At 39.9% G+C, this 13,805-nt stretch overlaps 2 protein-coding genes across 9 annotated transcripts in view; one reads left to right on the forward strand and one right to left on the reverse strand.

Moving 5' to 3' along the window:
• The window catches only part of ABHD18 (abhydrolase domain containing 18), a 24,587-nt gene extending 12,160 nt beyond the window's left edge, over positions 1-12,427 (reverse strand). For 2 of the 7 annotated variants that reach the window (XM_087738008.1, XM_087738009.1), the window contains exon 1: positions 1,263-1,689. Coding sequence is in view for 5 of the 7 variants with exons in the window: in XM_087738003.1 (XP_087594129.1) it covers positions 891-916; positions 1,705-1,791; positions 1,881-1,959; positions 3,669-3,769; positions 4,896-4,980; positions 8,250-8,341 (470 nt within the window). In the remaining 2 variants the exon portion in view is untranslated. The other 5 variants (XM_087738007.1, XM_087738003.1, XM_087738006.1 and 2 more) reach the window with 5 other exon arrangements.
• MFSD8 (major facilitator superfamily domain containing 8) overlaps positions 12,424-13,805 on the forward strand; it is an 18,468-nt gene continuing 17,086 nt past the window's right edge. For both annotated transcript variants that reach the window (XM_087738001.1, XM_087738002.1), the window contains exon 1: positions 12,424-12,651. In XM_087738001.1, coding sequence (XP_087594127.1) covers positions 12,560-12,651 — 92 coding nt within the window. In that variant the 5' untranslated portion in view covers positions 12,424-12,559. The remainder of the gene's footprint in view (positions 12,652-13,805) is intronic.

Below are 13,805 nucleotides of genomic sequence, written 5' to 3' on the forward strand. Positions count from 1 at the left end.
AATTTTCTCCTTAAAAGTAATTTTTTTAAGCTTTTGGATTTAGGAAATCCAAACACTGAAATCTAAATAAAATCTAGAAAATCTAAAATTCTGTAGTGTGAGACAGTGCTCCTGGTGAAGTCCTAATAGAATGGAGAGGTTTAAGAATAAATCACCTTCTATGTGTCTTCTGCTCATGTTAAATGTCCAAGTTAGGATTAAAAAGGACTAAAACACCAACTCATATTTGGCCTTTAAGAAACAGTGGCAGACTAAAACCACAGCTTTGCCTCAGACACATATACTGTTGAATTCTGTTTATACTCCAGTGGTTGGGAAAATGTGAAAAGCAAAGAAACAGGACCGCCTGTTTTTAGGCTTCTAAATTCACATTTAAGAAACTGACTGAGGGAGCAAGTCCTGTAAAATACAGAATGTTGCATAGCTTCCACTGACTAACAAACAAGCAACACCAGATTTATTTACGTGTCTCACTGTAAATCCTTAAAATACCTTGGAAAAGCAAAATCTTAGCCATTATAACAGCAAAATACACTATCTGACCAAAGATTATTCACAGTTGACTGAAATATAACTGCAGCGTTTGTACATGCACAGTTGTCAATCAGGAAAATAAACTGGTACTTGCTGCATCTCACTCTATACTGCAAGTTCATCTATCTTGTGCAAACTTTCCTGATCACTGTGATCTCTTAACACAAAAAATGACAAAGCAGTCTAGCAAAGGGCAGACAATTTCACCTTAGCAGGTTACAGGTGGTCCATGCTTGGGATTTTGTTTTTTTTCTTAATAAGCTATCAAAGCTTATACTACTTTGAGCTTCTTGAGGAAAAAAAAAAAAGTGGTATTTCAAAAAGACAGTATCCATGAATGTAACAGTAATACTTACAATTGATCCTTAGGTTTTCTACAGCCATGTAGAAGACTCAAGTTAAAGAAAGTAAAAAATTTCTATATAAAAACTGGCAATTAAAACAGAAAATAAAGTAAAATAAAATATATCACATATATAAATAGCATGGATTAATTAAATTTTGGAACTTAAATTCCAAATGTTTCACTGGAACTAAATCAAGTTAAATGTAGTTTGATGATGTAATTTGCAACATAAGATTTTACTTTTGTCAGGTATATGGGTAGGAAAAAAGTGTAACCAGAATAACAGTGTTATAGAAGTTACTGATGAGTCGATGACAGGACAGAACTTAACTTTTTTTTAAAAACAAATCTTAAATGGTGGCAATAAGTTTGTCAAAAGTACCTGAGGTACCAAAGGGTTGCATTTGAGAAGGGAAAGCAGGAGAGGCAACTTTCCTTTCTGTCATTAATACACCCAGAAGTGACACAGTATGACGTAGAATGAATGCATAGTTTTCACCTTGTCATGGCTAAAGGAATCATATCCGTACTTTGATCAGTACACAGATTCATATCAGAACATTTACTCTAATGACTACAGTAAGAAGCTGTAGAAGACATCTTCAAAAAAATCAAAAAAGCAATACTTGGTGTAAAAGGAGCGTATTATATTAACTGTGTTCCACTTTGTGTTTCATGCAATGGTGATACTTCGCTCTGTGCTTCTATCCACTGAAAAGTCCACTGGAAATTGATCCACAAAGTAGATATTATACCAGTGTGATAAGCCTTCTACCTTCTGGAGAGAATGTTAAGAATAACTATCATGCTTTCCACAAAAGGATATAATAAGGATTTTCTAGCAACAGGGAAGCCATACAGGCTTCTTTAATCATTGGACGTGCCATCAACGTGCGTCTCCTCCAGAAGTGCTAAAGATAAGATATACAAACATATATTAAGATAAAATATGATTATTTAATTTCTCGATAACAATCAATTTTATATTTTACATACTCACATGATCTCCAGTGCCTGCTAAATGAATGCACACAGGTCTGTGCTTGCTATTCCATCTTCTGGGTATGATGAACTGAAATCTATGAGAAACAAACATCTATTTTAGCAAAGTAAGTGTATCTATTTACAAGCTGCACCAGAGAAATTACTCTAAAAAAAAAAAAAAAAAAAAAAGAATAAAGTATTTTCGTAACCCATGCAGGCAAACTGCCAGCAATTCAGCAATATCATTTTTCATAAATACATCCAGCAAAGAAAGGAATCCAAAAGTAGGACTGAATAAACGCCAAACAAGAAAAGGAGCCAAGCTGAAAGATCATGTTCCTAAAAAAGGCTGCTACCTCATCATCACAATTTAAATTTTGCCGAGTGGAGAAATGGAACTTTAGATGAAAAGCAGCCTAAACGAGTATGACTGGCTCTCCTAGGCAGCATTGCTATTTTTCTCCTGAAGGCACAACAGCTGAAATTGAAGATTAAGATGAGCAATATATTTATTACAAAAAAAAAAAATCAAAAACTTGACATACAAACCATGAAACTATTCTATATATGCAGCATCAATCACTTAATGTCTTCTGCTGCTACTCAAGTTATTTACAGTCTAACTACTGGGGGGAAAAAAAAAACAACACTCTGAGTCACTAGTATTTTCCCCACAAGACGGAGCACTGTTACTTACAGCAGTGTTACACTTCAGAAAAAAATATTCACACAATGCACAACGATCTTAAGGGAAATTGTAGACCATTTCAAAACTGTAACAATACTGTCCAATGTAACAGTTAGCATAATTTGACTACAAACTGTAAGAGAACATAGATGAGGAAATAATCAGTATACTGTATTTTTCAGTATGGTGCTACTTAGTCCAATAATGTTAAGAGACAGTTTCTTCCTCTAACCAATGGAGAGGTGGAAGAGAACTGATATTCTGACTATCAAACTTTTTCTGACACTCCTTAGTGTTACATGTTTAAGTACACCTAAAAACATCAACCAGTAATACTGATAAAATTGTCAATGCCAGTATTAACTTGAGCTGACAAACTTTTATGTTTAAGTTATTAAACAAAGATTAGAAAAAAAAATTCCATCATGAAAGTTCAGCTCTAAACTAAAAGCAAACAGAAATTATGCTCCCTTTCCAAACCCACTCCTCAACAGCAAAGCAGTGTCAGTGTGAAACCAGCAAAAATGCCGTTAGGTGTCTTCTGACTATTAGGGATCATCCAGCTTTCTGTGAGGATGCTTTTTTTTTGGCTTGCCAAGTAAGAAAGGCACCAGATTCTCTTGCTACAATTAAATGAACTTACTACATCAGTACACATGCAATATTTTTGTATTCAATGTAAATGGAAGGCTGGAATGGTTCCTTCAAAAACAATATAACATACTTCTTTCATATAAACAGCTTCTCCTGCTACGTATAAAACAAACAACTACTGTTCTGGCTATAGTATCCTTCGTTTCCAGCACCCTGCTCATTTGGAAAAAAACAAACAAATAATTAAAAAAAAAACAGCATATCCTTAAAAAAAAAGGACATACTTCGTTAGGGGATTTTTTTTTTTATTTACACACAGATTAAACTATCACATGAATAAAATGCATTTTCACTTCTGAGACCAAAATCTATTTCGACACATTAGTACACAAACCAGTTTGAAATTTTTTACAGATAATTTGTGTTACAATAAATCAGCTTCACAGTAAAACTCCTTATAGACCACTCTTATTTCTCTGCAGTACTAGTTTCAGAAAGGAAATACCGCTTGGTTTCTCTTACCTTGCTACAAGAGATTCGACTGGCAGTATACCTGGCACATAATGAGCCAATGGGGAAATGAAGTGCCCCTCGAGGATTTTACAGTCTGATTGCTCTTCAACCTACAAAGAGAAGGGGATGATAGTGTATTTCATATCAGTGTTTAACTTGCTCTCCAAGCCAATCTCTTAAAATAGAAGAATTTGTTATAGGATAAAAACATACTTAAAAATAGCCAAAGCTGAGGTGTATTTCAAATACAGGGATGCACATTATCAACACAGTCAGAACATTTGTTTGAAATGTTGCTTTTATTAAATGCCCTATTAAAGGAATCAAGGAATAAAGCGTAATGCTGTCCCATTTTAAATAACTTCCATAACACATACTAAGTTTTGAGCATTTTTTTTGAACTTTAAGATCTGACCCGCGACCCTCCAGCTATTGTATTATTGGGGAAAAAATAAAACAGTATCTGCATAACCACTGCTTTATTCTCTCAGTTTCCTTTCATTCTCCACTAGTCGCCAACGTGACTGCTCATTTTCCCATCCCTTCCAACCCTGTTTCACATTTTTGCCGGCACCTCCTAATGCTATCCACAGCAGCTCAATTTAAAAAAAAAAAAAATCAAACCAGCAAACTGTTTTGATTATATAGCAAAGTATTTAGCTTACCACAGCATTGACCACCAGTGCATTTATTTGACTTTAGAATTACTCTTCATTTCTGACGCCCTATTCACACTTTCTAGAGTGAAAAGTCTTCAGGACAATGATTACTTCCATCTGCACACCTCCCTTGGAAGCACAGGGCCTCCTTTTTCCAATCAAGAACATTTGAGAACTCACACTACATCAATTTCTTTTGCCTCTGCGGCCTCACTTCCTCTTCCCTCATAGATCAATTCTAATGTTCTTTTCTTGATACAGAACAACTGGGAACACAGTGAAGTCAGTTAATGCCACCTGTTAGAAAACCGGTGATCAGCAAAAGCTAACTGAATGCTGTCAGAGGTGCATTCACCACCCTGTCTCTATGTACTCGCTAAGTCAAGTCCCCAGTTGCCAATCCCAGCAGCAAGTAATGCTGTGATAACGTCAGACATCAGGAAAATGTAGATTCACAGATTCAATTCTTCTACCCTATAAAAGCAGTCTGGTAAGTACTAAGTTGATTTCACCTTTATATACATACCATCAGGAAAATAAATTTAGTTAAACTGCATCACCTCTTGCTTTTATGTACCTTGTCAATGAACACTGGGTAATCTTTCGAAACCAGCGTCTGGCATTTTTCCCTGTTTCCAATAATCTTTCTGAATTCAAATATTCTGTTGAAAGGAAACAAGTAGAGAAGATTCAACTTTTAATCTAAAAAAAAGAGAAGATATACATATATAAAAAAAATTTCAGGAGCTAAAGTAAGCCACAAAGAAAATAAAAGTTATGAAGCCAGCTTTGCATTTACAGATTAATCAGGTTACCATAGGTTAGGCATATAAGAATGTTTTTAATTTAGAAAAAAAAAAAAGGCTCAGGGACATTGCTTGTGGTTGCACAGCTCTTAAATAGTATTTTACACCTGGTATGTTGAAAACTTATGTCATTTTTCAGGGCCAAATTAAGACATAGCAACCTCCTACACTTACACATCCTTGTAGTCACATGGGGGCAATACAGACTGAATGGGTGAGAAACAGGCTGGACTGCCAACATCAAAGTGTAGTTGCCAGCGATCCGAAGGCTAGCTGGAAACAAGTTACCAGCAGCACTGAGGGAAGTTCATGAATGACACAAACTGGAGGGTGAGGTTGATAGCTGGAAGGTAGGGCTAGCATTCAGAGTGACCTGGATAAGCTGGCGGAACAGGCCAACAATCAACCTAAAGCTCAACAATAAAAGTGCAAAATCTTGCAGCTAGGACAGAACAGCCTGATGCAACAGTACAGGCTGGGAACTTCCCAGCTAGGTAGCAGCTCTGCAGGAAAAGGCATGGGGTTTCTGGTGGACAGCAAGCGGAACACGAGTTAGCAGCACGTCCTTGCAGCTGGGAAGACCAATGGCATACCCTCTGCATTCAGCAAGAGGGCAGACCGCAGGTCAAGGGAAGGGGGTTTGCACTGCCTGGGGAACAGAAGGCTAAGGGGTAAATGTAGTTGCTTTCTTCTGCTACTTAAATGGGCTGCAGAGTCTTACAGAGAAAATTAAACAAGACTCTTCTCAGAGGTATACAGTGAGGACAAGAGGCAATGGTTGCATGTTGCAACATAAGAAATTCCTACAGCACTGGAAAAGATTGCCCAGGGAAACTATGAATAATCTCCATCCTCACAGGACTTCCAAAAGTCAAAGGGATGAGGTGCCAAGTGACTTGAATCAGCTAAGAAGTTAGCTTTGTCTCGAATAGGGATTTGGACTAGATGCCCTCAAGATGGCCCTCTCAACCTTAAATACTCTATGCTAAGAATAACTTGCTCATTCTTATGGTTGTAAACATACACAACGATGTTACCTGACCAACTAAACCAGCAGATGTGGGTGGAAAGTACAGAACAACAGTGTAACAGGAATGATCTGTCCACCTTCCCAACACCAGAGAAAACCAAACCAAAAGGACAGAAAGAAAATCCAGTTTACCACCGTATCAAAAATAGCTCCACTATATAGCCTTTGCTTTTCTTATACAGAACAGCACGTGCATTATGTATTTCTGAGAAAATAAGGGTAAAGGTATGAGACGTGAGTGTGGAGGGTAAGCTAAATGCAGAAATGTTTTGCTTGACGCTAAATCCTCTAAAAATACTGCATTTATGTATTTCCTCTGTAGTTAGGAGAATACAAGGAATTTCAACTCTTGCTAATGAGTTGAGGATAAAGCATTACGATATCAACAGTCATCACACCAAGGGTGTGCACATAAAACTTCAGATTACATCTAGGCAGGGTAGTCTGTAATATCAGTGAATCTCAGTTAATGCTTGAAGTATAAGAAATTTAATAATTTCTTCTAATGGAGCTTCACGGTGATCAGTTTAAAAAAGAAAAAAAAAGATGACGCTGACACTGTTTCTGGCATGATAGGGCATGCACACCGGGGAGCGGTACTCCCTCCTCCCACTAGCCAGTGTGAGCAGTCAGGAAGAGGTGGTATTCTTCCTTCTTCATCAAGGTGACGCCAGGCTGCTGGGGAACAGCTCTTCTTCTTCCCAGTCAGGGGCAATACATAGAACAAATTCTTCTTCCACTTTTCAGACCAGCAGGCCAGCAACCCTGCCTCCTGTTTCCCCCACAGCTTTTGACCTCATGTGAGATGTTTCCCCCCACCCTATGTAAAAGGAAGAGCCACAGCTGATACCGTTATTACTACCAGCAATGTTTCTTTATTGCTGTTTGGCATTAGTGTCATTACCCTTATAGACCCCATGCAAGAGAAAAGCCTTGCCTAGTACTGCAACAGCAGAATTAGTCAGAAGTTCCCCTATATAGATAGCAATTGTGTTGGGGGAAGATGGGGACGGGGGAGTGAAACTTCATTATGTCTCACCAAGAACCTAAAAACTTTTAAGAGAGGGTTTTGAGAACATTAACATGTCCCATTTCAGATACACACACATGTAACAGAATACAGAAATGCTGCAATCAAAACAAACCCCACATTTTTTCTCATTCCAACAAAGGCAAACTAAACTTTTTAAAAATCCAACATTCTCATTTTGCAGGAAAGTCTGCTACTTAAGAGAAAAATCAGCTGAAGACAGACATACAGAGCAACCCAAGTGCCATTTTAAGATGAGATATTTCACTTGCACTTAAAACCAAAAAACAACACCCCACATAACTCCACTGCTATCCACAGTGGACAAACTTTTATTTCAGTATTTCTTTGAAATTTTCTTTATTGATTTTCAAATACATAGGAATTAGCTTATTAAATGCAGATTTATCATCTCCTATTTAAATACTACATGATGCAGAACATATATATTCACTCACTTAATTTTTAAACTTAAGAAATGCAAGTGCTCAGCTTCCAGGTGTTACTCTTAATAACTAATAAAAATCAGCAAACATTTAAAATTTAAGAGGTACTTTTTTTGTTTTTTCCTTATTTTCAAGATATCTAAAAAGAAATGAGTTTACTACTTTGGGCTATGAGAGAAACTTCTAATTACATCTTACATGTTTAAAGCTCATTATTATTAAGAAGTTACAGAAAGCTAGCAAGATTCCTCTGCACAAATTCAGCAACTTTTGTTTTTAGAAAACACTTTTCAGAGATGCTGCTTGAAGCATGTTATCATAAGTGAAAAATACAATTGGACACATATACATGCTGTCAAGAAAAGCCTCTTTAAACACAAACATTTAGCAAATCCCTTTAAGACTTCTTTTAAATCCAGTTCCTCCCTTGGAGGAGTACAATTTCCTGAAACATATGAAATTTCCTGAAACATATGATTTCCTGAACAAAACAAACTTTAACACCTTTTTTTTTTTTAAAAAAAAAAATACAGGATAATAACAATTGTTGGTACTTCAAGGGTTGTTTTTTTCTTTTAATATAAAGTAGTGTTTATGCTGCTATTTTTTAACAAGTCACCTTTTCAGATCCTCTGGCTTTCCCCATCCTCTGATGAAAAGTTTAGTGAGGAGAAGCTTTCTGTACAAGACATCTAATTTACTTACACCCATTAGCAGCAAACTGACATCTGGAAAAAAAAAACAGGTAAAACCAAGGCAGTTAAAGGGGTTAACTTAAGTGGCAAGTTCATTGATTGTAACACAAAGTAGGCTCTTATTCTGGTGTCTGTATTAATGAAAAGCCATACCATTTTATTCCAAGAAGTTAACCTTGACATTCAGGTCAATTCTTTTCATTTTAAACAAAATACAAAGGCAGTTAATACAAACTCTAGCTTTTTTAGGAAAATGGAATTTAGGAGTAGGAATTTAACATGCCCAATATAACCAGAAATTTATCACATAATTCACGACAAGTCAACTGAAGAAGCACATCAGGTCACAGAACTACATCTTCAACCAGTCCTAACTGTATTTTACTTGAACCGATAAAACAAAGAGTGGCACTGATCTCTCTCCTGTCAATACAGCTATGATGGCAAAAACTTTTCAGTCAACATGGGCTTTCATAAACACATCTCAGAATGGAAGCTTGGAACAATATTTGGTTTTAAACAACCAGAAGACTAGATCTCTAGCTATGTAATTATTCGTTTATAAAAAAAGGAAAAAAAAAAAGTAGTTCCAGTCACTGATGCAGAGAAAGCTTATTTTTGTAAACTTGTCTTCATTGGTGTCTTAAACATGTATCCTAACCCTTATTTTATCCATTCTTTTCCAATTTTTGCCAACTCATTTCTTACGGTTTTGAAAATGATGCTCCCATTCCCTTCAGGGAAGAAATCATACCATCAAAATCCTTACCAGTATTGCTTCTCTTTCAGCAAATACAGCTGAAAGCCAAATATAGCTAAAGCCAACAAGATTTTAGGCAGCTGGGTATTATTTTCAAAGCAATACTTACTGAAGTGAACAGGGAGCCACTACTGTGCTCTTCCAATGAGGAAGGAAGGAGGAAAAAAAAAAAAAAGAAAAGAGAACTCAAATCTGGTTTCTTGGTCAGCAGGACACAGGTTATTCAATTAAAAATGAAAAAAGGGTCCAGGATCTGTGTACACCTAAGAAAACAAAAGATTTAATAATCAAAGACTTAGTAAGTTACCTTCGACTATTTTCTAGTATTTCCAGATCCCTCCATACTAAATGGTCTAAATAACTTCTTCACACTCCAAAAGAGCATAATGTAATTCATGGTTGGTTTTGTTTTTTTTTTCCCCTCATTTCAATCCAAATTTAATTTATTCTGCCACACTTTAATATGGTCATTCTTAGCATAAACTTGTCTGAATATAACAAGTTAAAATTGTGGTCAGATTAATAAATATATCCCTTTGCACTTCCAAAAAGCCAATACTTAAGAACCAATATACAGAAAAAAGAAAAACGCTATAACACCTAGAGTAAGTTACTATCAAAACAGAAACTATAGACAACTTAAGGTACTTGAATACTAGAACAAGTATCCTAGCAAGTCACAATGGTTCTACGTTTAGTCATTACAGGGCAGAAATAAATACCTGAAATCACCAGAAAGTCAAAGTGGGGACCTTCTATTTTAACACTGTAGAAAGTGTTAGTTCCTACTCCACCAGTCCCAAACAGCTGATTCTGTAATCTTATTATTCTGATCCATAATCCTGCTTGGTCTAATAGAATCACAACCTCAATACAATCTTTTTCCTTGCCCACTCTGGAGGCATCCATTGACCTCACGTGCTGTTGGGGTGTCAGACAGCAAATGTTTGCTAGCCCCTGCAAGGTCCCTCCTCTGCTTTTTGGAGCAGGTAGACAGCTTGGTGCTAGAAGTGAACTAGGTGGTGGAGACAGGGACAGGAATAGAGAGTGGACCCTCTGTGGGGCTGGGAAGACAGTTCAGGGTGAGTACACACATGAGTAAATTACGCTGTCAGAAGTATACTAAAACTAGATTTGCAGTTCTATTGATACAATGCTTACCAGTAATTGTGAGAAGAAATTTTAACGAATGCTTTGATGCTTAACAAAGCAGCCTTGCATGTTTTGTTTGGTTGTTTTTTGTTGGGGTTTTTTTTGTTGGTTTGTTATTTGTTTTGTTTTTGTTTTTTTTTTTTTTAAATTCTCTCCAAAAGAAAAACCAAATAAAAGAGAAAACAAGAAGATGTTGATTTTGCTCTGAGTTCAAAGGCTGGCCTGATGAGCTCTCTCTGTTGCACTAAGGGAATGCCAAAACAAGTTTCTAGACAAGTACATTATATTTAAATGCACCACATTGATTGAGGTGAAAGGGTTGTCTCATCCTGTATTCTATTTCATTGAGTGAATAAAACTCTAAAGTAATTCAAGATATTTCAATTACTCAGATTCAAGATTAAACCACTACTGGAAAGAGTACAGGAAACACTAAACCAAAAAAATATTCCAAGTACGTGAAGTATGTTGTATAGAACTTCTCAGAAATATTACTGAGATAAAAGAGCGGTCATTTTGTTTATATTAGCAACAAAAGGGAAGGACATGCTTCAGTCATTGCCCATCAATGTCTACACATAAAGACAATTACAAATACTTTTACTGTCAGAAAAGGCAATTTTATAACTTCGCAATCGAAGTAAAGAGTGTATTTTAGCAGTGAGAATTTGAACGTGAGAAAAGAATCAGCAGAGGTTGTTTCAGAATGCGACCATTTCCACCACTTGATACCACACAGGTCACATCACGATCCCTTTGTAAGACAGGTCAGCTGGAAGCAGTGACCCGCCAGAGATGCTGCATAGTTGTGTAGCTCAAGAAACAGTACCTGTGTTATGAATATTCAATGAGTATCTTGCTAACACAGTAAGCTTTACATAATTTTAAGTTGTGAAGAGAAATCATAAGATACAAAGGCACATTAACGAGTGATCCATTAAAAAAAACAAAAACAAACCTACATTCTAAAATAGTACTTTCCAGAGAAGACGACAAGGAAACCTAGAGATAAGTTATAACTAGGCTCTTGCTCTAGGAAGAGTGCTTTTCTTTGCTTCCAGAACCCTCATACTGCATAGTAACTATAAATTTTTTGTGTGTACACTTATTTCATAGAAACACACAAACAAAAATTCATCCAAAATCCAATACATAAAAGGTTAGCTATTCCTTTTTACCCAGTGCATGCAGCTTCAGTTACATGAAAACTACCACTGGAAAGTGCAAAAAGACTTTACTAAAGGCCCAGGCTACTGCTTGTATACATGAATATGAAACAGCTCCCACCAAGAAGTCAACCTGAAAAAGCCAAGAAGGTACATCTGTTTTAGAAGGCTCCTTAACTTCCCTGCCCTGTTACTTTTTTTAAAAATCTCTCTTCCAATTAATGTCAGGTCAAGCTTCCCCCCCCCCCCCTTTTCCCTCCAATAGAAGAAAGACCGCTTAAAAAAAAAAATAACCACAAAGAAGTCACGGCGACAAGTCAGAAACAAGCCTCACAACAATTTCACACGATGGGGCAGAGAGGAGCCTGCGGATAAAGCCAAGGGCCTAAGCCAGCAGCCTGACACCGACGGCCGAGCAGCTCCCCGCCGCTGCCTGCCTTCCCTCCGCTCGCCCTCCGTTTGTTATCAGCGGACGGGGAGCCTGACCCGAGCTTGTACCGGTCCAAAGGGCAGGGCTCAACAGACGGTGCCCTGCCGAGCCCGGAGGCTGCGGCTGCCGCCCTCCCCAGCCTCACCGCCGGCTCGGGGAAACCCCCTCGGGCCGCCGAGCCCTCGGCCCACCCCGAGCGGGACCCAGGCGCTCCCCCGGGCGGCCGCGGGGAGGCCCGTTAACGCCCCGGGGCGCGGCGGGGAAACGGAGGCCCGCGCCCCCTCAGCCCCCCGGACACCGAGTCCGTCCCGCCGCGCCAGCACAGGGGCCCGGCAGCCCACCGCGGGGCTTTGGCCGCCTCAGCCGGCGGCGGGGACGTGCCCGGGGCCGGGCACAACGACCAGAGGGCCCCTCCTTCCCGCCCCATCCCCTCCCGCCGCCCCGCGAAGGTCGGTCGGTCACTCACCGACCCGAGGGCCCGGCGCCGCCGGCGCTGAGGCACCGCATGGGCGGGCGGGAAGGAGGGAGAAGGGCGGGGCCGGTCTCGCGGGCGGGTGCACGTACGCAGGCGCTGAGGGGAGACGCGCGGGAGGCCGCTGGCCCCGCCCCACGCACGTGACCAGCGCTCCTTCCCCGCCCCGCCCGCCTGCCCGCCGTGTCGCGCCGGGGAGGGGGGTCGCGGGTGGATCCCGGCGGGACGGGGCTCGGGAGCGGCCGCGGGTGGGTATGGCGGCCGCGGTCTCCAGTCCGGAGGTGGCTGCTGAGGGACAAGAGCCGTTGCTGAGTGGCGGAGAGGCGGCGGAAGGGGAGGAGAGCAGGTAGGGGCTTGTTCCTGACCCGCGCCCCTCCGTTCTGAGGCGGTGAGGCGCCTCCCCTCCCTCCCTGCTCCGGGGGCTTGAGGCGACCCCCCCACGAGTCACTCGAGGATCCACCCGTGGGTGACAGCTCCCTCTCCTCGCCCTGCGTGGGTGCTTTACCCCGCGAGGAAAGCCCAAGGTTGAGGGAAGCCGCCGCGGGCTGGGGGGCGGGGCGCGGCAGGGGCCGCTGCCCCGGCGAGGGCTGCCTCCGCCTGGGAAAAAGCGAACCCGCTCGCTTGGGAAGTTTCTAAAAAGCATAAAAATCGATTGTCGTGGTGCTGAGGTATTTAATAGCACTCTTCTTGTGTGGGCAGCAGTTGGCCGCTTGTTTTTTTTTTCCTTCTGTCAGGAAAACAACAACATCTTGCATGTGTAGGGGTGGCTGCTGCTGCCGTCGGCGCTGAAGCGCTCCCCTGCTTGAAGCGCTTGATTTAACTAAAATCTTGAAAGTAACCAAACGCAGCGTATGTATAGCATGTGCACGAGTTCGACCGACTTTTTCTTACGCGTGACCGGCAATAAGATTACAAAGCACATTTAGAAACATCGTTTATGTGGTTAAAGTTTCATTGAACCAAGACACTTCAATGGCGTAAACATTTCTGAAGAAATAAATGTACAAATCATGCTGTGAAATAGCTATATTAGCTTTAAAATTGTGTGTATGCCTCAGTCTATATATGACTTACATAACCAGTGTTTGTAAACTATGTTCAGGCTTATATAACCGAGGTCCGCGTCTTTTGGACAGAGATTGTTTTGTGTAGAATACTTCAAAAGAAGTGATGAAGCCTGAAACGTTCTTGCTTCTGAAAAAGTATGTGGGTCTCAGAAGGTGATTATGAATTTTAGAAACATAACTTCCTGCTCACAAAGTTTGTAACTTCTATTTTAAATTTTTTTGCAGCCCTTACAATCTTCACCAATATCTTTTACACACGTCTTTTACATTGTATAGTTATTTTCTCATGGTGAGAATAGACTGGCCGTACCTTTTAGTCTAATCAATAGTTGTTCAGGTTTGGGGTTTTTTTGCTTTAAAGTCACAGTTCTGAGAAGATGTCTGGGGTTTTATGGTTTAAAACACGCTTCTTAAAGCCTTTACATGATATCTG

This window comes from Nipponia nippon, unplaced genomic scaffold (genome assembly GCF_047370975.1).
Source record: "Nipponia nippon isolate SJK-2023a ecotype South Korea unplaced genomic scaffold, ASM4737097v1 scaffold_6, whole genome shotgun sequence".
Lineage (NCBI taxonomy): Eukaryota > Metazoa > Chordata > Aves > Pelecaniformes > Threskiornithidae > Nipponia > Nipponia nippon.